At 35.3% G+C, this 25,936-nt stretch overlaps 1 protein-coding gene across 4 annotated transcripts in view; it reads left to right on the top strand.

The window, feature by feature from the left end:
• Positions 1-25,936, top strand: part of ETV1 (ETS variant 1) — a 93,522-nt gene that overhangs the window by 10,151 nt on the left and 57,435 nt on the right. For 3 of the 4 annotated variants that reach the window (XM_021706977.1, XM_021706978.1, XM_021706980.1), the window contains one exon: positions 2,299-2,352. The exons of the other annotated variant lie outside the window; for it this stretch is intronic. In XM_021706977.1, the coding sequence (XP_021562652.1) occupies positions 2,299-2,352 (54 nt within the window). The remainder of the gene's footprint in view (positions 1-2,298; positions 2,353-25,936) is intronic. 4 annotated transcript variants of the gene reach the window in all.

Below are 25,936 nucleotides of genomic sequence, written 5' to 3'. Positions count from 1 at the left end.
TATTCTTAACTATTCCTGTAAAGAGATATTGCATTTTTATTAGATTATTGTAAATGTTGGCTTTTTAAAGTCACAGTAATTGTTGTGGTTGATACTTTTGCATCATAATAGTTACATCGTTTTAGCTGTTAATTTAGAGGAAACGCAAACATGTGGATATCATGGCCAAAAGAGGCAGGATTTGATTCTGTTTACTTGCTATTATGTATTAAATATCTATTAAAAACACTAGTAATTTTTTGGTGTGAGTACTTATTTTAAAGTATTCTCTTTAAATTCATAATTTTGAATCTATGAAAAAAATTTTATTGCAATGTCAGAAAATCTGTTGTGTTAATAGCTAAGGGAATGGTAATGTACATGTTTTAGCTAGGTTTTTTTCTTTCCTCTCTGGCAGAAATCATTAGAAGTACAAATTGGGCACTGTAATGATTGAAGTACTTTTCTGCATGTGTCTTGAAAGACTAAAGTGGGTGGGAAAACTAGGAAGAAGAAAATAAGTATCATTTCCTGAGCAGCTGGCATTGTGTTTAGACTATTTCATTTAATTCTGACCCCAAAACTTGCATTATCAGTATTAAGCTTATGAGTAAATGCAGTTCAAAGAGGTTTGTTACATTACCCAAAGTTAGACAGTTAGCATGTCATAGAACTGTGACGTTCATAGACTTTAGAGTTGTTGCCCACAGTGTCAGATATTAGTGGAATATGAAAATAAAAAGATTCTTCCAGTATAGGCTGACCAACTAGGCATCACTTATAACTTGAAAAGTTTTTAATTTGTTTGATTTCATTTAGTGGCAGAAATAGAGTGGGTCTTTAATAAGGATAAATCATGGAGTCCAAAAGAAAATTGTAAGAAAACAGCCAAATGTTAAGCTGCAAGTATTTTTATAGTAGGCAAGACTATTCTTGGATAGTTATGCTTTTAATAATATAAATTTTTTTTCAATGAAATATTTCTCTTTTTAAAAAGATGCCATTAGATAAACTAGTAAAAATAAGCATAAATTTGGATGTTGTATTCCTTTTTTATATAGAATTTTTAAATGTTGAATTGTTTTTTATATAGGTTTTTTCTTAACTCATTTAATTACCAACATGAAACATTTTTAACAGAGACTTTTTATTTTAATAAGCATTCCTCATACAGAATAGGCTCATTTCAAAGAATTAATTGACATCAGTTTTAATATGACTTGTATGGATAGAAAAGTTTCAGTATTACATAATGCAATAAAGTAATACTACTAATCAGTTCATAACTAAAGTTAATTAGTATGATAATCCATTATATTTTTACTGAATTAAAAGTAAGCTAACTGCTACATTATGTATGTGCATGTGTGTGTATATTTGTGTGTGTTTGTGAAGTTTATTTTAGTAATGTTCTGTCCATTTGGAATAGGTTATTTCAATGTCTAAAGCAACTGTGATGGAAACATTTAGAAGTGAAAAACTGCACTTGTGTTTTGATGGTTGCTGAGTACATTACTTCTTTGCCATTCAGTATTTTTTCTTTACTAAAAATAGGAAAGTCATTTGACATTGGGACTGATGAGACAGTGATATTCTTTTCATTAGTGCTGAATTGTCGCCAGGAAAATACTTTGCATGAGAAGATTGTATTTGTTTTATTGTTTATTATTTTTATGAGTATGAATATAATCATTGAAATGTAGTCCTATATCATATAGGATTCAAATCAGGACACTTCTTTCATTTTAAAATCTCTGTAGCATACTTAGGCCAAGGTTAGAGCATACATTTTGAATTATGGTGTATTTCGCATGCGATGGAACATACCAAAAGCAGATATTTCTAACACAGCATAGTGGTGTATGTGAGAACTACTCATCATTTAAATAACTGTATGGTAAATTTAGATGATCTGCTTAAGCACTGGCAGTGAGTGAATTGAAATACCTTTTACTCCATTCTTGAGGGAAAACAAAACAAAACAAAACAAAACGAAAAACTTCAGGAAATAGAAATCCCGTAACTCCTTTTGTTTTACATCTCTTTTATTTCCATCTGCCAAGTGAAACTCAGAGGGACTACGCCTGCCATTGTCATGTTTCTGACACATATGTGTTTCCTAGTTGATATCAGTGATCCCCTTCTGTTTTCCCTCCTAAGTAGTGCTGTCAATACTATTTTAAGTAGGAGCTCATTGGCAAATAATCACAGTTTTGATCTCAGCCTAAAAAGATCGTACTTGACAGATTTTGCTTGACATTCCTTATGCCCTGGCAGTTTTTCTCTTAATTTTTTAAAAAATTTTTTTTTCTTCCTCAGCTCAGGTACCTGACAATGATGAGCAGTTTGTGCCAGACTATCAGGCTGAAAGTTGTAAGTATAGTATGACTCATCTCTTGTATTTGTCGTTCTTGTTTCCTTCTTTCTCTCTGGTTGGTTTCCACTTCTAGTGCCTGTTCTTGCATTGTGCCAGTGCCTTTTTAGCTTACAGGCATGATGTGATTTGATTTGTCAGGTTGTGACATCAGCAGAATCCTGGTATTTTGAGCAGAATCCTTGTTTTCTATATATCCAAGCAGAGCTCCAGGTAGTAGGCAAGGAAGACTGATTTGGTCCGAAGATGGTCCTGTTCTTCACATTTTGTAAATATCCTTAGAGAGAAAACAGGGTGTGATCTAGGAATGTGCAAGCGTTTACTTCCAGTTTGCCAAACATGTTCACAAAGAGAAGTCTGGATGCTGATGGGAGGTAGTGAGCGTTAAAATTCATATGAGATTAGTTGTTATATAACTGTTAAAAGATTCTGGACCAAACATTCACTGGCTTTTTGTACTATTTTACATTCTTGAACTGTCACCTGCTTTGATTTAATTAATAGCCTGAAATTTTCTGCTTCCTGGTTGCAGTGACACGAATGAAAGTAGCCACTGGCTTCTCTTAGGGTCCCTTCTGTGTTCTGTTTCCTGAGCCTTGCTCCAAGGTTTGACTGTCGGAGGATATATGAGGAGCTATCTGTGGGATACTTATCCTCTGTAATCGCAGGGTGAGCTGTTTGCCCATACAAACAAGGTTGCTTCGGGGTTTACTACTTTGCCATTCTACCAGCTAACAGCAGCTGTTGACTTGAGGAGCAAATAGTAAGGAAAAAGGGTATCAAGGCAAGGCCATCTTGATTATGAAACTGGCTAATGCATTTTTGTTCTATTAGCTATATTTAAAACTAGTTTGTTTCATTTTTTCAGACCATTGATAGTGTGAGAGGAGGCAATATCAACAGTAACAAGAGATGCTTGATACCTTACAGCTTTTCAAACCCATATTTTCACACCTTAATATTATAAGTCTAATACAAAACCTACATTACTTCAAGTGACAGATGTATACAGGCAATACTTGAAACTTTATGTTTGGTATTTTAAATTTCTCAGGTATCGAGGGTTGTGACAGGTTTCTTCCAGATTCTTTCCCATGTTACGTAAAACAGCTTGTTTAAAAATACATAATGCAGCTTGTTTAAAAAATTATCGTGGTAAAACATATATACCATAACATTTGCCATTTTAACTATTTTTAAGTGCACAATTCAGTGGCATTAAGTACATTCATGTTGCTGTACAACCATCACCACTGTTCATCTCCAGAACTTTTTTATCATCTCAAACTGAAACACTGTACCCATAAAACAATAATGACCTGTCCCCCTGTCACTAGTTCCTGGTAACCACTGTTCTGTCAGCTTTATTTCTGAACTGAGAAGACAATTAGGATGCTATTGGATGTCTGAATACAGGCATTTGACATATGCCTTCAAGAAACCTATTCAACAATGATATAGACCTTAATTAGTGACCCTTAGAAATACTCCCAGAAGGACAATTGCTAAGGACAATGGCCAAGGCAAGGCCTCTCCTTTATTAAAGTGTGGGAAGAGAACAGTCCTAATTCAATCACTTTCCTTCCTATGAGGCACTTGAATTCTTCTTTCTAAAAGCCATACTCAACATCTGAGTGAAAGAATGCATCTCCTTGAGTCATTTTACATCTGAAGAAGTTGGTAATTCCAATACTACACCAATTGTCAGAATAAAACAAACTACCCAGTGATAATTATACTCGTTTTCATATTTGACCTCTTTTCATCTTTTCTTATTCTTGAGAATTTAGACTCTTTGAATTCTGTTCTCTTGGTCACACTGGTGTGATTTTTTTCCTTTCTCTTTTTACTCTTTTGATCACTCCTTCTCACTCTAGTCTTCTTAACCTCTTTGTATATCTCTTCTTTGCTGGGATTCTGTCTCCAAACTTTTCCTCTTTGCATGCTTCATGCTACCACTCTCCCATAAAACTTTCTGGGTTGATGGAAATGATCTACTCTGTATTGCCCCATATAGTGGCCACTGACCACACTGGCCATTGAGCACATGAAACATAAATAATGAGACTGAAGAAATACATTTTAAACTTGATTTAATTTTGGTTATTTTAAATGTAGGCATGTGTGGCTATTGGCTACTGTATTGGCTAGCAGTTTTGAATAGTGATGTCTCATGCATTGATATCTTCAGCAACTGACAGATGGAATACTTTACTTGATCCACCAATAGGGACTGTGCAAATTAGAAAAAGATAACACCTTTGGTCTCATTCCCTCAGCTCTCAGCTGTGTATCTGCATAAACACCACTTATACACCAGCCTCAATCTTCAGTGCCTCCACACATTTCACACTCAGCAAATGCAATGTAGAAATCATTATTTTTCCTGACACTGCTCTTTTACCTCTGTTGCCTTTCTAAGTTAATGGTATCCCCATCCAAGCTGAAATCCTGATATTTGGACTCAGAAACCTCAGTGCTTTACCATAAACCTCCAATTGCTAACCAAATTGTTAATCCTACCTTTTAAAAGTATCTTAATTTCATGGCTCCTCCTTCGTCCTTAATTCCCTACATCGGTTCACACCGCGTTCTGCCTTGACTGAACTTCTCAATCATTCTTTTGGTTGCTTTTTTTCATTGCCTTTGATTTTCTCTCCTTCCAGGCCACCCTTTGCAGTGGCCTTAACACACGCTATCTGGCCTTGTTAATGTTCTCCTTCCACTTCCTGCAGGACAAAGTCCTAATTCTTTAGCTGTTCAGAAAATTATTCTTGTCTTCCTTTTCAGTTTTAACTCTTGCTATTCCAGCACTATGTCTTTTCTCATTTTTTTCATTTTAACCCTTCCGAGTTTTCAGTTCTCCAGTCACATTGAGCTGTTGGGTGCCTTTTTGCCCTCACACACTATCATTATACTTTAAAAGTTTTCAATTTTGCTTTGTGATATAGTGAACCTTCTATTTCCTTTTCAGGTTAGGCTTCATCTGAAGTCTTTCTCAGCCTTTTCTTGCCGCCCTTACGTACTATACAGCATCTTCTATAGTGTATTTATTATATTATAGTGTTTTAGATTTGTGTGTTTCTTTGATAAGATTGTGAACTTCTTGAGGATCCAAGATGCAGGTCACATTCAGCATGCCTTGCATATTATAAGTAGCACAATAAGAAAAATTGTCATAGCGTTCATGATCACCTTCTTGGTGCTTATTTCCTCCTAAGCTTCTTCAGAGTCTTAATTCCCTTTGTAAGGTAGTAACATATGATCCTGCCTTGGAATGACACATATAATTTCACTTAGGGAAAACTTCCTGAAACCATGAAAGTTTAATAAAATATTTTCAGAGTGGTGAAGTTTTATTTTACTTAAATGAGTGAATATTTACAGTTTAACAAATATGGCTTTGGGCCATGTGTACAAACCACCTAATTATAAAAAGAGACCTAAAAATCAAGATAAAAATAGCCTAATAAAAAGAAAGTGGTGGTGCACTTATAGTTTTCATTTTGACAGCATGAGGGGTTGTTGTTCAAATCAAGGTGACCAGCTAATTTCAGTCTTCACTGAAGGGAGAACAAGAGGGAAATGATTTATAAAGAGGACTGAAGTATTTAGATTAGACTCTATGGAGCATTTCTGGGTGTAGAAGCTTATCAAATATTGAAATTGATAGGCTATATGATCTCCAAAATGCCTTTTACAAATGTCTGATTTTCATTTGTCTGGAGATGCTCAGAAAGGACAGAGGGATCCTATCTGTAGACATTGAAAGAAACTCCATCCTCCTGTGCGGTCCGTCTATAAACTCTCAAGCTATTTTTTTTTCAACGCGAATAATCAGATTTCCTTACATACCTCAATGAAATAAGATGCATCTGCTTTGCTTTGATTACTTTACTCTTTTGATAAATAAAGTTTGGAGAATGAATTGCAATTTTTTTTAACATTGGGTTATAGAACATACATTTGACTAATATGTTTAAATATATATAGACGAAAAGAGAACAGAACATCAAAGATTGTGAAAATGAGACTAAGCCATAACACTTAGGGACTTTCTAAAAAAATTTTCTGGGCATTCTTTATTTTTATTTACAAAATATTTCTATTGTAAATCTGGAATTCAATTATTTTATGTTATAGTTAGCAAATCTTTGATGGGTACTAACTTTGAAGGGTACTAACTATAGACATTAAAGTAAAAACTAACAACTTCATACAAGTCAATGCCAGGAAATGAATGAAGGCTAAGAGAAACAATTACACGGTTCTAACAAACTGTTTCTTAGCAATAAGTATTTTCATAACTCAGACACTCTGCTAGAAAAAAATAAAATTACTTCAGGATGTGCTTTAGTCCAGAAGAAGTATATCTCTTCAGAAAAAGAGAAATAACATTTCAAACATAGATGAACCTTATCTTTCTGAAGTAGATACCGATTATATATAGTATATAAACTAAATTTTTGTAATCATGTACTTTAAATTGAATTACATCAGTAGTATTATATTTTTAAGTTATGTACTTTAAGTCTCATTATATCATTAATCTCAAAATCTACTACCTTTCATTTTGTTCTTCATAACAAAGTTATGAATTATTTTTATAACTACTTTGTTTCCATTTGGTTACATTAGTGCATTTCCATATTTTTTTATTTCTTATAGTGATTCACATGATAGATGATGGTCACATTTACATTCCACATTGTTCTAGAATACTCCCAGGAGGATACCCATGGTTATGCAAAATTCCCAACAGGATAGACCTTTGTGACTCTGTTCTTTTCTGTTACACTCAGGAAGACACACTGGAATGCAAATGAATTAGAATGATGTTATTAAAGAAATAATAATAACCTTGACTCTTTTCTAATATATATGGAAGTAAATCTTTTGCAAACTTATATATGTTACCAAATAGTCACAATATGATACTAGTAGACCATCCAAAAATAATCAAGATAAATCATGTGTGAAGACTCAGCTGTTTAAGACCACTATTACATGGGTGACATTTTCTTTATGTAAATTAAAATGAAATATTTTTAATAATAGTATCTTGACTTTGTTTCTTCTTTATTTTTGCCATGAAGTGGAAAATTTAGACTTTTTTAAAGATTACTGTTACAAATCTGCTTCTTAAAGAAACTGAAATCAGACATTTCAGACCTCTACCGAATAATTTATTTTGTGTGAACGTGTACTTGTCTAGGATCAGAAGGTTCCATTTATTTGTTCTCTTAATTTTCTGCCTTTCTACTAAGTTACTTTCCTGCATTTTATTTCTGCACATACAGTGAGTACTTTAAAATGTTTACTTTTTTTATTGCTAATTTTGAAATTTTGTTGCCTGATTCAGTTTTCTTATAGGATTGGTCAGGAAGATGTTATCTTCTTTCATTCCTCTTACTGTTTTTACCAGAAAGAAAGCACATACTCAAAGAGAGATTGCATTTCTGGGATTAAAAAAAAAAAAATGTTTGTTTTTGTGTTTTGTTTTCATTTAAAAAAATTTTTTGAGGCATATTGGCATATTTAAGTATGTCACTGTAGTCAGACTCCTACTGTACATTTAAAGGATAAATAGTTGCATGGCGTTTCACCTAGGGTAGTGTTCCTCAGAGCTTAGCATCAGCTAGCTTTTGATAGTTCTAAGTTTCCTTTGTGTACATTTTTTGTTGTCCTTTTTGCTTTTTTTAACAGTTTAAATATTTTGTTAAAATCAAATATTCATAGAGAAAAAACACAAATACAATTTTTTCCTGTCCCCGCAACTCTACATATCATAGTCCTACTCTCTACAGGCAACCTTTTCTCCCCTTTTAGTTGTTCCATGCACTAAATATAATATGCTTGTATTGCAACTTCTTTTTTTCAAATCAGTTTTAGATGTTACCTGTTGCTCCATGAAGACAGATCATCATTTTGGATAGGTTTTAATTATTTTACTGCCAGTAATCAGCTGTGTAATTCTACTTGAGTCCAATCTTATTTAGACCTGGGCATATATAAGAATCATTTGAGAAGCTTATGCAAATGCAGCTTCAGGCTTTCTGTCCTGTGAGAGTTTGACATTGTATGTAGGTCTAGAACTGGGCTCCTGAGTCTCCAAAGAGCTGTTAGTTGATTTTACTTTAGAACTCCCATGGAACACAAAGTTAGACATTTTGCTCATCCTGTCATGTACTTGATTGTAAAGTAAAGACAGTCTTTTTTGCAATTAAGTTGTAAGATGGACCTTGCTATTCATATACAGATGTCACTTATCATGTAATAGAGACAATCAGCTTCTGAAAAAAATTTATGTAAGTAATTCATTGTCATTTTTTATTTAGATAGACTCAGGAATCAAAAAATGAAGGCTACATAAAAATGCTATTTTAAATAGATTCTTATTTTTTATTATCTTTGCTAAAGTTATATTATTTTCTAATTCCAAAGTTGATTCTTTATTTATTTTTCCCTGTCCTTAGTTATGAGAAAGTCATTGCTGATTGTAGATTTCTGTCAGATTAGAATCACTTCTAGTTTAGAAGCATAACTAGTAAATTGTGACGCTTTCTAATGTAAACTTGCGAGAACCAAGGCATTGATGACCCTGCCCTGTTCCAGATGTGCCCAGTAATAATTATTGTCATTAGATGCTCTACTCTTCCACTGGTGTGCATATGTCCTAGATCTGTTACAGTTTAGAGCCCAACAATCACACTTACAGTATGGTAAAACTTTTGACTTGGTTCTTGTTTCATAAGGAATACATTTTTTTTTTCAAAAGAAAATAAAAATCCAGTGGAAAGTAGCTTCCATCTCTCAAAAAATTTTGTTTTTGATAACTTCCCAGAAATTGTTAAGGTACATAGGTCAGACTTAATTCGAAATAAAAACCAAAGCAAAATTAAAAACTCTACAAAACTGGGGCTCATTGTTCTATTATAGCTGGAAGCTAAAAGGATATATTTCTTTCTTTCTTTCTCTTTTGAGTTGAAGTCTCACTGTTGTCATCCAGGCTGGAGTGCAGTGGCACGCTCAGGGCCACCGCTCCCTCTACCTGCTGGGCTTCGGCCATCCTTCCGCCTCAGCCTTCCAAGTAGCTGGAACTATAGAAACATAGACGCACGCCACCACACCTGGCTAGTTTTTGTGATTTATCGTAGATACGAGGTCTCGCCAATTACCCAGGCTGGTCTTGAACTCCTGGGCTCAGGCTCAGGTAATCCTCTCGCTTTGGCCTCCCAAAGAGCTGGCACTACAGACTGAGCCACTGTGCCTGGTCTGAAAGGATGTATTTCAACCCAAGTCTTCAGCTTTTTCTTTCCTACTTTATGTATCCTCCTTAATTTTGCTCCTATTATGATGCTATGTAGAAACTGACTCCTGAAACATGCTCAGAAGAAGTATATCAACAAATACTTTCTACTCACCTTGGCTATAATTAGTAGCAAATTGTTTTGAGAGAAGTGATCTATGCTTTCTTTGGTTGAGATTACTGCATATTTGACAATTATATTGTTATGCAGTGACTGGATTTATTAGGGATAAGAGACAAATAACATTCATTGGAAAAATCAAGGTAAAGAATGAGGGTAGGAAATCATTTGCAGAACCAACTATTATACTTTTTGTTCTAATATTTTTAATATACACACATACTTTTATATATCATGATATGCAAAAAAATTAACACATCATTTATTAGCATTTGAAACTAAGGCCAATGCAGCCATGATATAAATATATTTGTGGGCCCATCATTTCATAGAATATGTAAATTTCATGAAATCAGATAAAAAGAAGAAATAATCTGAGCTAAACTAGTACATGTGGACCTTTATGTCATAATTGTAGGCTTAGTGACTGTTATGGGTTTTTATTTGTATCATGTTTTTTCATTTTATTAGTAATAAGCATCTCTTTAAGATGCTCAATGCATATTTGCTTCTGTCTGTTATTGAACTTTCTCCTAATGAGTTTATGTCGTATACTACTCAAACAAATGTTGGTTTGCTATTGCCTTTTTGAATCTAATAAATTATACCTCAACGGCACTACTTGCATTTGACAGTAGATAAGGCCGATGTTAACTCAAGAACTCCGTTACTGACAATATCAGGAATAACTAGATTACAAATCTTGTTTATACAATACCTGATTAAGCCTTAAGATAAAAAAAATAGTGCTTTGGTGCAATTGTTTTGTTTTGTATGCAATTTTTAAAATCTGATTTAAATCTAGAGTTTGGCAAAATGTGTGTGTGTGTGTGTGTGTGTGTGTTTTGCTGTGACATTGCTAAATATATAGAGATCTGTTTCATGTTTATTCCTAGTTGTTGGCTTTACAGTCTTGTTATGACTGATTTTTAGATCCTGTTGAAGAAGTTTGAATTATGGTGCCTCCTTTATTTATCTATTATAGCAGAATCTTGCATTCATGTTTCCGTTTGCAAAATTGGACTTATTGCATTCTTACAAATGAGATGCATACCTGTTATCTTTATTTTATGATTTTACATGTGAATAATGAACCCTAAGAGTGTAACAATTTTTATTTTACTTGTGAAATTTTCATTTCTTTCTTTCTTTTTTTTTTTTTGAGTTAGAGTCTCACTCTGTTGCCCAGACTGGAGTGCAGTGGCCGCTCCCGGCCACCGCAGCCTCGACCTGCTGGGCTCCAGCGATCCTTCCACCTCAGCCTTCGAAGTAGCTGGAATTACAGGCATGTGCTACCATGCCCGGCTGGTTTTTTTTTTTTTTTTTATTGTAGAGATGAGGTCTCGCTGCCCAGGTGGGTCTCGAACCCACGGGCTCAGGCAATCCACTCACCTCAACCTCCCAAAGGCGCGGTATTACAGGCTGAGCCACCAAGCCCGGCTCATTTATTTCTTTAATAAGTGTGTATGTCTGTACAGTTGAAGTCTGTACCAATGTTAAGTAGGTTTGTAAGACTCTAGAAGTTTATTCATTCAACAAATATGCTTTGAGCCCCATCGCATGTCAGGCTCTAATGTAGGCACTGATGATACAGTGGTGGATAAGCCAGAAGAATATCTTTGCTATCATGAATCTTCTGTATTTATTGCATAACTGATGAATGAAGTTGTATTTATCTTTGTTGAGTGATGTGAAATTTCCTGAGAATCAGTGTCTGTGCATAATCATTGTGTATTCAGACTCTGATCTATTATATTCTGAAGGAAATGTGCTTGGATTTTGTTTAATTTTATATTTATTTCCACAAAATGCACTCTGTTCAATGGTGAGGCCACTGTATTTCCCAGTGGATGATGACTATCAGTGTCTGTGTCATACCTCTTTGGCCTATACTAACATTTCTGTGATAGGGTACTAAGAAGATTTTCCAATAACTTTTTAAAAATTGTATACTCTAATTTTAGTGATTACTATATACAGAGTATTGTTGTGCTCTACTTGTTGAGATCATATTTGTTCTTCAAAATTTAATTCAGATGTCACTTTTACCTTGTTTATGTTAGTCAAAATTATGATTATGTGCCAATAATGCTTTATTTACATCCTAATTTTAAGTCGTATTTTGATTGGCTTGTAGAGGATGGATCATGTCCTACTCGTTTGCATGATTCACACATTGTAGATAGTCATTGAATATTGAATTGAATTGAAAGAATAGCTTTTTGAGTCTTTAGAATTTTTTTTAACATATCCATACACAGGTGGCTCAAATTGTTTGAAGTGGAATGCAAATATGTTTTTATTTTTCTCTGTTTCATTTTTCTTTGAGAGATATTGGAAAGTCGTTTGCATTTATGTAACATTAGCACCAAATCTCAGTTATCAGAATAGGGCTCTGTAATAAATATTATTTGATACTCCTATCTCATAGTACATTTCTCAGTAATCTCTACTCAGGACAAATACTCTGAAAAAACTTGATATTTTTCCCATTTTACATAAAGAGAAACTCAGGGCATAAAATAATCAAATAACAAAGGCATGTGATGCCTGAAATTATACCACTCAGATGTCCAGCTCACAGTTGTTTCATCTGTTTAGAGCTTCCTTCCCTGACAACCTTGTAAAAGTTTCACAATTGTTTCTACTCTGAAAAAATTCTAATTGGCTAATAAAAAAACCTTCATCCTGTAGGACATTAGTATTTGAAAATTTCTTTCATCAAGGTATGATAGAGTAAGAGACCAAGAGAACCATCTAATAGAGGTGGTCCCAAGAAAGATGTTGTGTGATCTCATTGTAGCTAGTAGCTGTGGGAAAACAAGATGGGAGGACATAGTGTTTGGGAACTGTTCTAATCCTGGTCTAGGCTACAAGGCTTGCATTTCTTTTCTTTTTTTTTTAAGTTTTCAAACAAAGTTCATTTAGAAAGTAAATGAGAGAGAGAGAGAGAGGAGAGAGAGAATTCACTTCCCCAAGGTAGGGGAGGGGGCCAAAGCCAAGAAACATGGCAGCCATAGCTCAAAGAGCCACGTGAACACACCAGAGTTTAACAAAGCAGTAATACAGCTTGCATTTCTATGCCTCAAAGATTTTCTTTTATTTACTCAAAATTTGAGAGGTGTTTGTGAAAACCCCGTGTATTTACGTGTGGTTTATGCGCAGGTTTTGACACCAAGAAATTCAGACATGGCATACCCCTATGGGCATTGGAGGCAGCAGTAGTAGAAGCAACAACAGCAGAGGTATTAGTATAAGTACTAGTAGTATTAGTTGTATTCATGAAATACTTAACGTAATAGTAAATAGTCTTAGAAATTCCAAAGTTGCAGCTTTGAAAAGACATTGTAGATTAATGATATCAACACCTTTAAGTTGAAGATGATAAACTGAAATCCAAGAAGGTCACTGGACTCTTTATGATTTTAAAAGAAAGATTCTATGCCCTTAGTTGTGTGTTGAGAAAATAGCAAATAACCTAGATCTTTTCATTTATTAGTGGCTTACTTTTTTGTTTATCAAATTCTCTATATTTGTGACACTGAAATAAGAAATCGTTTCTCACCCATTTTCTTGTTAAAAAAGGTATTTTAAAACTTACCTTACTAGCATAGATGTATATTTGTTGGATGAAGGAATAAATACAATTGAATACATCTTTATGCCAGGTTTTGTATATCTATTTTATCAATGTTAGTGTACTTACACATAATTCTCAGTTTACTATTATTTAGATTGTCCTATTAAATAGGACCAAGATCTATAAACCAGTACAAGATTCTGGATATATCTTGATTAGAAAGACATATATATCCCCCTTTTTCTTCTTTTCCCTCTCAACTTTTCAGTACTGATATTCAGTCCTAAACTATAAGATGCTTTTCTTAGAATTCCTTTCAGCTACAGAGTTGTCAGCAAAAGTTCTGTCAAATACTATCAAGGCCACACGACTAGGTTAAAAATGGTTCACTCCCCTCAAGATCTATGGGTTGTACTGAAGCAAACCTCTCAGTAGTGTTAGCTTTCCCTTTGAAATGGCGGTCATGCTGTGAAGTGAACTTTTACTGCTGTTTGAGGTTGTTTTTCTCCATCCTCATGGATACAACAGCCTTATTATGTTGATTTGATTTGACTTGCTAGTCCTTGGCGCTGGTGCCAGCGTGTCAGGTGATGCGGTTGTCTCAACTCACGGGTCTGTAGGGAAGGCCAAGTAACTGGATGACATTGCTCTGTTTTTCTGGATGTTTTTTGCCTTCCAGAGGTTCCACATTCTTGCTTTATTCCAGGATAATCAAAACCTATTTTCCTTTCTGAAAGCTCTATTTTCATTCGTGGTTTTATTACAGATTAAAGGCTGGTGCATTAGAAGGTTATCAGCTAATCAATAAGCTTCAATCATCCCATCTTGTGATAAAGCTGTCCCATTGATCAAAGTGGAAATTTAGGTCCTTGGCTTTTAAACAGCAGTTTCAGAAGGTTCAGACAATGTGCTTATGGAATTTATAGACTTACTCTCCTATGTAGAAGTGTTATGTAGAGGGTAGAGGTAGACATATGCATTTATGTGTGTGCGATATATGTATAAGCACACCTAATACAAAAAACACCTAAATTGTATGTAAAATATACGTTCTTAAATGTTTTATCTAATTCTAATCGTCAGTAAACCTCTCTCTTTCTCTCTCTCTCTCTACACACACACACACACACACACACACACACACACACACACACACACACACACACATACTCTCTCTATATGTATACTCTGGGGGGACTAAGATTGACATTAAAATGCCTCCAAAAGTCCTAATGTAAAATTTCAATAACAGTAAACAGAGTAAACAGACATTAATGCTGTGATTACAAAACTGGGGAAAAAATATGTTCTTATTGTCATATTCATTATATTGCCAAGTGTATAGCAATTTTAGACTCTTAAAGATTTGGTATCTTTATTTTGGTAAAATGCAACTTGTCCTTTGGGTTAGATTCCCCATGGTTTATTTTTTTTTTTCATAGTGAAAAAAAGTCAAGCCCACAAACATTCATAGCACTAGGCATCGTGCTAGATCACTGTTGACTGAAGGATAAATACAATACTAGCAGTCACACCAATCTTTTATATTTGTTTGGCATTTCTGAGTTCATAGACCATTTTCACATCTCACGTCTCATTTTCTTCTCATCATGACCCTGGGATGAAGGCAGAGTGGACAAGGCTCATACAGGCTTAGTGTGACTCCCAAATCTGATAGGCATTCACTGGCAGAACCAAGACCCATCTCGTAACATTTTCTCTTGTACACATTCCAGTAAAATGTGCTAACTTGTCATTCATTGAATTGCTATGACTATGCAGGTGAATAAAATACATATAATAAGTATTATTGGCACATGCATATTATAGATACATAAATTTGTAAGCTCATATAAAGTAATAAAAAAATGGAAAATATATCAAAATGTTTTTTATTATTTATAGAATTCCTCTAATATATAGTGTAATGCAAAAATAGTGCATATATGGAAAGCAAGGGTGGAGTAGACAGTTCCTAGATTCCTTGTGACTCTATGGAAATCTTCATTCTCATGCTTTGAATTGTAGAGGTGTGGTCAAGTGCTCTGTGTAAATAGGTTTTCAACTTCAGGAATCCTGAACCTTTGCTTAGCAAAACAATGATGCTTCCCAAAGAGAATTTTAAAATTTGAGTTTGGACATTGTTTAATCTTTGGCAATGTATAATGAGGCCAGAAACATTTGCTAATACTTGCTGAAATTAATTGAAGAGTACATTTGTCATTTTGTTGGCTACCACTTTTTAATTCATGCTACAATGAGTATTGATGTTGTAGACACTAAAACCATATAATATAAACATGGTAAGATTTATCAGGGGACTGAGTACAGTGTACTGTGTCAGAGAAGGACACTGGACCTAGGCCACTTGAATTCATATCTCTTCCATTTACTAGGTGTGTGACCTTGTACAAGCAACTTAACATCATTATGCCTCAGTTTCCTCCTTCATACAAAGGGGATACTAATATTATCCCCCAGGATGACTTGAGTATTAAATTAGTGTGTGTGTGTGTATGTTTGTTTAACATTGTATATGTTTATATGAAATATGTAAGTAATGTATTTGACATATAGAAAGCACTATATAAGCTTCTCTTCTATCTAAGCAAAAATATACAGGAATATGAAATGTATACACACACCATTTATATAATAATGTATTATAAGAGCATTTATTTCTGATAGGCCTACTTTTCTGTGTTGTTTTTGTTTTTGCTTTCATGTTCATCACACCTACTCTCCTATGACTATACTTCACGTAACAACATAGTTAGAACTATTTTACTGTTGATCACACTAAGTAGTTCACTGTATATCTATAGTGAAACTATCAGAAAAAATCTCAAAAGTGTTGTTTGTTTAAACCTACTGTCTGTCTGACTGTAGGAATTCATAAACAAAACTTTGAGCTGGAAAGATTCTGATACTTATAATACAGGCCCACTTATATGATTAGTTAGCATCTTATGTTTAAGATTATGGGTTATGAATTCTGGTTGATCAAAGACACCCTAATTTGTGGGTCTAGCAAAATTGCTTGCATCTTCAGTGTTTTTGTTGATTTTGAAGTTGATGTATTCATTGAGAGGGAAAAAAGTGTTGATTTTTCAATTAAGAGGCAACCTTTACAATGCAAAGCAATAATAATTATAGTATTCACTCAGCCTGAAGAAAAAATTTTACTAGTTAAATAGCAATAATCAAGATGAGAACTATATTAGAAGAGTGCTAATTTTATGATCATCTCTATTTAAATAATAAAAATGAATCCACAGGACCCTTGCTATAACACTCCTTGCAATGAAGTGAAATTTATCTTTAGATGTGGCCCTCTTGAAGACCATTTAAAAGTAATTGACTGCTTAAATCGTGAATGACCAAAGATCACCCTTATATAATAGCTATTTCTCCAATGAATCAATTAGGCAATGGCTGGGCTTCTGTAGGACCAGATGTGTTTGACCCAAAGTCCTTCACAAGTGTTAAAGTAATCATTCTTGTATGATGAGAGATTCTTACATTTTTAGTTTCCCCCAAAACTAACAACAACAACAAAAATGAGGATTTAAGAGTATTATCAATTGGATTCTGCATGCTAAATATAAGAAAAATAGATGATAATTGTTCCCTTCCCAAAAGGCAATTACTGGCATCCAGAGGACTATTCGGCACTGAAATAACGATCCAGAAGTAGTTATAAGCTCACAAGGCAACATATGAACTTTGCAGGACACTTCTAAGTTTAAATAGTGGTCCTAAAAGTTGCCACTTTTGTGATTTTGAACTAATTACCAAACTTCCTTAGGCCACGTAAGAAAAGGGGGAAAATAAATGGGTTGATGTAAGGATTAAATGAGATACTCATGTCAGGGATTTGGCTTATAGGTGAGTATGCAGTAACTCGCTAGCTCTGTGAAAATAAGACAGTATCAATTTCTACCTGATTTATGTGCTATTTTGAGGCCAGAGGACTTCAACAAGGTACAGTAGTAGTAATGAAGATTCAGAATAGTAATGTCAAGAATACAGTTAAAAAGAATTTTAAAAGATTGCATTTGATTATTCCAGCAATCAGAGTTTGGTTTATGATGTCATTCCTGCCACCGCATGCTGGTAGTATGTCTTCCCTAGACAGATGTAATCATTCTTTATAGATTGGTTTCCAAAAAGTGAATATCAGCCTTCTCTCAATTGTGCTCCACTGCTAACTCAAAAGGAAGAAATAGTATGGGTATAGCAGCAGATACATTATGTATTTGTGGAAGACCCTGTACATTCTCTAGTTCATGTGTTAGCTTGTCTGTTCTCAGTGTTCTGAGTATGTCCTTTAAGAAAAATAATCTTGGATTGCCTGAGCCCGCGGGTTCGAGACCCGCCTGGGCAGCGAGACCTCATCTCTACAATAAATCAAAAAATCAGCCGGGCGTGGTAGCGCATGCCTGTAATTCCAGCTACTTGGAAGGCTGAGGCGGAAGGATCGCCGGAGCCCAGCAGGTCGAGGCTGCGGTGGCCGGGAGCGGCCACTGCACTCCAGTCTGGGCGACAGAGTGAGACTCCAACTCAAAAAAAAAAAAAAAAAAAAAAAAAGAAAAATAATCTGTTCATGGCTCCAAATTTGTTCTAGAGAACAAACTATTTTGAAGCCATGGTTTTAATTGGAAAGTCATTCCATTTTAGAAAGTATATGGCTTACTTGTATAGTTATAATGCCAAGATAGAGACACACAAATACTTAAGTATCTATTTATAGGGAATACAATTCTTTTGCATACAAGTATGTGAAAAACACGATTCCTGCCTTCAGGAAGCATCCTGGGAAGTTTGGAGGAAGGGGAAGCTTATGCTGGAAATTGCTAAGGTACAGTAGAGTGATACTAAGACATAGTGGCTGGGGGTGCAGACTCTGGATCTGAATGTCCTATATTCCACTTTGTAGCTGAGTGACTTCAATAAGTCACTTAATCTAGTGCTTCGTTTTGTCATCTTCCAAAGGAACTGGAGAGAGTAAGAGTGCCATAGATGTGTAATGAAAATAAAATAGGGAATTGATAATGATTAACGCCAATACTATTTTTATTTCTTATTTGTCTTTTTTGAGTTGGAGTCTCCCTCTGTCTCCCAGACTGGAATGCAGTGGCACGCTCACAGCTACTGCAGCCTCCACCTGCTGGGCTCAGGCGATCCTTCCACCTCAGCCTTTGAAGCACCTGGAACTACAGGAATGCACCACCATGCCCGCCTAATTTTTTGATTTATTGAAGAGACGAGGTCTTGCCATGTTGCCCAGTCCAGTTTTGAACATGCGGGTTCTGGCAATTCTCTCGCCTTGGCCTCCCAAAGTGCTGGGATTACAGTTGTGTTCCTCAGTGCCCGGCCAACTATTTTTTTTAATAGCACCTGAATACAAATTAAATGAATGGTTCTTACAGACACTAAATTCTATAGTATTTTTTTATTATTATTGTTGTTATTTTGGTAAGAGACCAACACAGATTGGAATAGTTGAGAAAGGCCTCATGAAGACAATGAAGTAGGATCTGAAACTAGAAACCTAGACTCATGAAATATTAGAAGTGACAGGAACCTAGAGATTATTCACCCAGTATCTATTATTTGATGGATAACAATAGCTACTACTTGCATAATACTCACTGTGTGCCAAATCTTCTAAGCACTTTATACGCATATATACCTTAATATAGCCAATCTTCAAAACATCTTTATTTAGTTGGAACTATTATTATCTCCTTTTTTCGGGTGAGAAATTGGGACACAGAGTAGTAGATGGACTGTTTTAGGTCGCACAACAACCAAGTTGTAGATCTGGCTCCAGAGTTTACACTCTTTTTTTTTTTTTTTTTTTGAGTTGGAATCTCACTCTGTCATCCAGGCTGCAGTGCAGTGGCACACTTACAGCCATGGCAGCCTTGACCTGCTGGGCTCAAGCAATCCTTCCACTTCAGTCTTCCAAGTAGCTGGAACTGCAGGTGCATACTGCCACGCCTAGTTAATTTTTATTATTTTTATTATTTATTGTAGAGACGAGATCTCATCAAGTTGCCTAGGCTGGTCTTGAACCCCTGAGCTCAGGCAATCCTCTCGCCTCGGCCTCCCAAAGTGCTAGGACCATAGGCTTGAGCCACCATGCCCAGCCCATAGTTTACACTCTTAACCACCATGCCACACTGTCTCTCGGACAGAGCTGTGTGTCAAAACTAGCGTTTTCAGAGGCCAGTTTGTCCAAAGTGACAAATAATTACTGACCAAGTAGTGACAGAAGTGGAATGATCTTCCTTGATATCAAATTTTCACTGTATCTTTGCTTACCATGCATCAGTTGACTTTTCCAAATTTCCATGATTTACCTGGTGATGAAGAAAGGGCTTATGAGGTCAAATGAAGACCAGATGTTAATTGCTCTAAAATAGGAAGGATCCTTACATGTCCTGCAGAGAGCATGGGTGCCATATTTGAATGTAGACATGTGCATTAGATAGCAGCAGGGATGGTCTGATAAGTCAAAGTCAAATTTTGTGAATTAGCAAAAGTCAATCAGATATATTTGAGATTTATCTGAAGAACAAATGAACCAGCCTGGAAATTTCTAAGGATGAAATTAGATACCATGTTATTGGGGAGGAGAAAGTAAAACAGAAAATACAAAGGGGTATAATATACTGTTTGTCAATGATTTTAGCATATAGGCATCCTTGTATTTACCCATATTTAAAACAGATACATGCTAAATAATGCATTATGTATCAGAGATGTTATAATTATGTCAGTGGAATCTGATGTCATGATTCAAAGAAGCATGCACTGGCCAAGAATTTATGCCTGCATTGTAGAAGAAGAGGAGAATCAGGCTTTATTTGACTTAACTTTTATCCCTATGCACACCCTCAATTTACAAAGCTCCTGTTTACTTCAAAGGGGCAAGGAGGAGAATGCAAACCATGCCTATCATGTTTGTGATCAAGCGATTGTTTTGCAGGTGGTATCCATGTGTTTCTCCAAAGCTCATCTTTTCTGTTTGTACCCTTGGAGGGGGAGCAGAGCGCTCTTTCATCTTCATATTTTTATAGTTTCTTGGAACTATCAATTACAAAGGAGGACTGTATAAGTCTTCTTTGTGTGTTTAAATGCTAATAGAAGCTTCTTAATATATCAGCTGGCTACACTATTTGATGCACCTTACACCTGGAGTTACAGCAGACGCTTTGGCAGAGTTCAGTGTTCTAAAGAATTAGATTATAATTCAGAGAATAAAATAAGAGAAAAATATACAAAAGAAACATTTTACATATGTGCCCCCTCCATTGTATTGTTTTGGTGCACAGCAATGCTATTTGCTGTCATTGTCTGTCATCCTCTTTGATCACCAAGTTACAGAAAAATAGTTACCCCTATAATTAATCTGTGATCTAGAGCAGGCATTATAATATTTGTTCATTTGAAGGGGCATAATGCTAAACTCTAAGGGTCTCAAAAAGTTAAATTTATTAAATAGTTGTGTTAGGTTGACAGAGTAGCAAATATAGTTTTGACAGTTTAAAAAAAGGCAGTTAAACATGCTTGAATACTTGAGTGTTTAAATATACCACCTCATTTAAAAAGATATGTACCTCCCTAATAATCTCATCTTAGTTTTTTTTTTAACATTTAACAATTTTCCTTCTGGTCTTTAAAAAATTTAAAAAATCTACAGGGATTAATAGCTAATATGTATTTAAGTGAAATTTATGTGAAAATAAAGTCAAATGCAGAATTTATTCTCTATGTAGTATCTCTATATATTATGAGTAACATAGACTTGCATTATGCCAGAATTAGTATGATTCAATATGTATTTTGATATTACTGCAAAATGTTCTGCTCGAGACAGAAGTAAAAAGATTTGTAATGTTCAAATATTATTGCCTCTGTGCTGCGATTTTGTTTCCAATAACACCTGTACACCACTGCTACCTAGTTATGTTCGACATTTTATACTTAATGTGGTAATCTAATTTCCTCTTATTTGCAGTTAGCAAGTCAAAGTAAAAAATATACATTGGAATGTTGCCATGACACTATTGCTATAGAGTCAAATTTAGTAACAAGTGAGATATCTTGGTTCCCATCCACAAGGCTTAGTTCCTGAAGGATCCAAATGATCTTATTTTGTGGAGTTTTCTTCTGTCATGTAACCTCAAGGATGCATGTGTGGAATAGTATCATAGAATGACTCTAGAGCTGATAAAAAAGAAATAAAAATTATTTGAGCTAGCAGCCAGAAGGTTATATCAACAACTCTATAAACCATTATAAAAATTTTAGGATAGTTTTCTACACATTTAAGAAATCCTTCTGGATTAATATGAATGTGGTAAAAATTAAGGACATTTCTTAGATTTCTTAGGTGTATGTAATTAATGAATAGTTGTATAATACTTGATTTTATATTTTTAACTATTGTAACAGCCATTTATCACTATTTCATATCAACTAAGGCAAATATAATCATAACTTTGTATAAATATGTCAGTATAAATTGCCTGCAGGAAGGGTATTGCAATCAGTTTCAACAAGCTGTATATTGACGATTAGAGTACCTCTCAGTACCTGTTCATTCTAAAGACTGTGCAGGTGGACAAGAGTAATCTCTTAATCTCCTTAGGAAATACCATAATTTGGCTTGGTCCATTTGTGATTCCTAACTCCCAGTTAGATTCCAGTGAAAAAGTAGAGATTTGTTTTTTTAGGGGGGGAAAGAGTATGTCAATAAATCACAAAATGATTTATAATATGCTTATATAAATCTGAAATTCCTCATTCCAATAATAGTTTTCGTGGGATTATATCCTTTAGCTATGAAAATGTCTGTATTCAAATGAAGTCTGTGTGTTTGGTTCCTACAATACCCGCAAAGTAAAGATTAGTTCTTTATATATGCATCTTGCATGGTGTCTCTTTACCGTATTTCATGACAATGGCTAAGTCTCTCCAAGACTTTCTTGCTTGGTTTTTCTTATCAGAGTTTGGCTTCTTTGCTGTGTGTTTTATTGGTGATGGCTGAGTTTGTGTTAGTAGAGACTTATAGTTCATTGCTCTGATGTCGCTACTGTGCTGTTAATGTTTTTAAGCTAATATTTATTGTTAAGAAGTGACAAAAGGGCTTGGATTGGTTAAAACTGGGACACCTCCCGTCTCTCCCATCACAGTCTTCACTTTTGTATCTCATACACCTTTTTTTTCTTTTGGGAAGTTCTTAATCTGATAGAGTTAAATGAAAATTATCAAGATGAATAAAATATTTTGGGTAGAAGCTTTTCTGTAAGAGTGGTGATTCCTTATGGAACCCCCTTTAATATACATTGAATTAAGTATTACAAGAGATTTTTAAAGAGCATTCCCAATTTTATTTTGGGGCATAAATTATAAAAATGTTATGCCAAATTAGTACTTGGTTTAAATAAATTGTGTTTGCAAGATTTACCCCAGCTAGTATTAACAGCTGTAACAATTGAGGCCAGGTGACAGATAATTTCTTTTTAAGAAGGTGTTTATTGTCAGGAAAATTGCAAAGTTTCCTTTGTAATTACTCTATCTTTGTTATTTTGGCAGGCTGTAAAGTTTTATTGGCATATACTGAAAGGTACTTTTTTTGGCCCTAGCCAGCTGGCTTTCTTTTTTGGGCAAACTTTCCTAGCTCTGGTATTCAGAACATATTTTCAGCTCTGATTGTCTACCAATGGGGTTATTTTGAACAAGGAGCCAAGTGACTAGTGATGTCTGAATTGATCTCAATCATGTCTTTAGTAGGGTGACATAAGAATGCTGCAGGTGTGCTCCAGCCATTTGAAGGTTGCTTCCTACTTGTACAGCATATTATTTTGGTGCTAAAGTGGTCAATTTAAGATCATGCAAATTATAGGCTCTTTTCACATATAGGCTGGAAGAGTAGTATGTGAAATTGTTAATCAAAATAAGGATTTAATAAGTCAAAAGAAAACAATTTTTCAAGCTGTATGAGATCATCAAACTGAAATGGAAAGATCCTTTCCAGGGTGTAAATATTAAAGCAAGTAATGCACAAACATTTGAAGAAATGCACCCATAATAAAATACCACTGGACTCATGAGTGTGGTGTACAGATTGGGAGTTTTAGTTGTCTCAGTGGTGACCTTCTCTTCTTTGTGGGCCTTGTACCTTAGCTCTTACCTCTGGGCTTATTTGAAGTTGTCTAGATTGTAGACATAATGTATATGAAGTGAATTCTTTTTTTTTTTTTTTTCTGAGTTGGAGTCTCACTCTGTCACCCAGACTGGAGTGCAGTGGCACGCTCCTGGCCACTGCAGCCTCTACCTGCTGGGCTCCAGCGATCCTTCTGCCTCAGCCTTCCAAGTAGTTGGATCTACAGGTGTGCACTACCACGCCCGGCTAATTTTTGACTTATTGTAGAGATGAGGGGTCTCGCCAAGTTGCCCAGGTGGGTCTCGAACCCGTGGGCTCAGGCAATCTACTCACCACACTTCAGCCTCCCAAAGCACTGGGATTACAGGCTGAGTCACTGAGCCTGGCCATGAAGTGAATTCTAATTTTGAATTATGCTACTCTAGTTCTGCAGACTGTAGTAATAAATTGGCTTAAGCTAGTATTTGCATCACTAATTACTTATTTTATTGCTTTTAAAATAATGCTGGAGAAAATAGTTATATTTTATTGTATAATAATGTATGTATTTAGCTGGGCATGATGCTCACGCCTGTAATCCCAACACTTTGAGCCGCGGGAGGTGAGAGGATTGCCTGAGCTCAGGGGTTCGAGACCAGTCTAAGCAACATGGCGAGACCTTGTCTTTACAATAAATCATAAAATTAGCTGGGTGTGGTGTTGCACGCCTCTGATTCCAGCTACTTGAAAGGCTGAGACGGGAGGATCACCTGAGCTCAGCAGGTCGAGGCTGCGGTGGCAGTGAGTGTGTCACTGCACTCCAGTCTGGGTGACAGAGTGAGACTCTGACTCAAAAAATAAAATAAAATAAGATAATGTATGTATTTGACTAATGTTCTTAGTGAGTAAAACTTACAAATCTTAGAAACTCCTTTTTAATAATTATTATTTCAAAGGGATGACAGGCATAGTAGTGTTTGGTCTTCTGTGGCAATGCAAATTATCTTAAATTTGTTTTGTATATGACTATAGCCCATACTCAAAGTAATTAATGTACAATTTTAGATTGGAGCATCTGTGTCTGGACTTAATAAAAAAAGGGAAATGAACACTTCCATTTATTGGTTATTACTTTTAAATAAGATATCTTTAGATGCTACCATCTGTGTTTACTGTTTTTTTATGGTCTGCTTTCTGATCCGTAGCACTGGGTTTCAAGGAATATATTTACTACTTTGTTCTGAACTAGTTACTAGAGATCTATACTGATTATCTACAGAGCGTGGCACTCTGGGATTTGTTCTGGAGTGCTGAAAGAGGCAGTGGATGCCGAGTAGAAGGAAGCCCACCATAATACGTTCTTCTTGTGGGAAGAACCTGTTTTCATGGTCACTCAGTAGCCAGGACAGAGCACCTTTGGTGTCTGCAGGCCCATCTGCTGTAACATTCCTGAGAACACCATGCCGGACTGAGAAACACCAGGAAGTGTTGGGATCTTCCAGCCCTTACTCAGCAAGGAATAATAACAGATACTGCGCGATCTTTTGCAAATACGTGCTGCCCATTATTTGAAAGAAATTACTAGGCAGAGAAGCAATCTTTATTTTGGAACTTTCTAGGGCTTAAAGAGTATCCATATTATAGCAAAGTGAGAGAGTTTCTCACTTTGAAGAGATGTTTTCTACATTCATGAAGGTTATCATTAGGGAATTTATTAAGTATAGCTCATTTTGAGAGGTATGGGTTTGGATGGGCATCATGATTCAGGCACTTCATTTCAATTTATGAGATCTGTTTCTCAAATCGCTGCAGCTTGTTCAGGTTTTATTCCTGCCAGTTGGATATGAAGTACTGTGTGTTTGGGCTCACCGTACAAAATCTGTTTCCAGAAAAACAGTGTCGTGCTGCTTTCCATCTACTGGACCAGTAGGGGTAGGAAGATCTGATTTGAAGCCAATGCAAAATGCAAAACTGATTAGATTTGGATTGTTCCTACATTAGGCCTTGCTTTCCTTGTTCTTATCCTTTCCCAGATGGAAGAACCAGTTTCCTCCCAGGGCACTTTCTTCTGGCAATTATAAAAGAGAAGACAAGGGTCATTTAGTACTGCTACTGTTAGAACACCATTATATGATATTTAGGCTTTCATATTTAGAGGAATGAATCAACACATTCTGTACATTTTGCACTTGGTCTTTTTATTTTTCAATTAGTGATGCTTTTCAAATTAGGAATATAGCTTTGCCTTTTGATTCTGCTTTTTGTTTTATTAATATAATAACATTTTACTTCCCCGTATCAACTGGAAAGTAGGTGGTTCATGTCATCAAATTTTAAAGCATTGAATGTTTTAAAATGTTAACCACATTGCAGGTACCTCCTTCTAATGTGCACTGCATATTCTCCCTTATTAA

This window comes from Carlito syrichta, unplaced genomic scaffold, assembly GCF_000164805.1.
Source record: "Carlito syrichta isolate Samal-C Ts95f unplaced genomic scaffold, Tarsius_syrichta-2.0.1 Scaffold316272, whole genome shotgun sequence".
Lineage (NCBI taxonomy): Eukaryota > Metazoa > Chordata > Mammalia > Primates > Tarsiidae > Carlito > Carlito syrichta.
The sequence above is the reverse complement of the archived record's forward strand: the minus strand, read 5'-3'. Positions and strand labels throughout refer to the sequence as shown.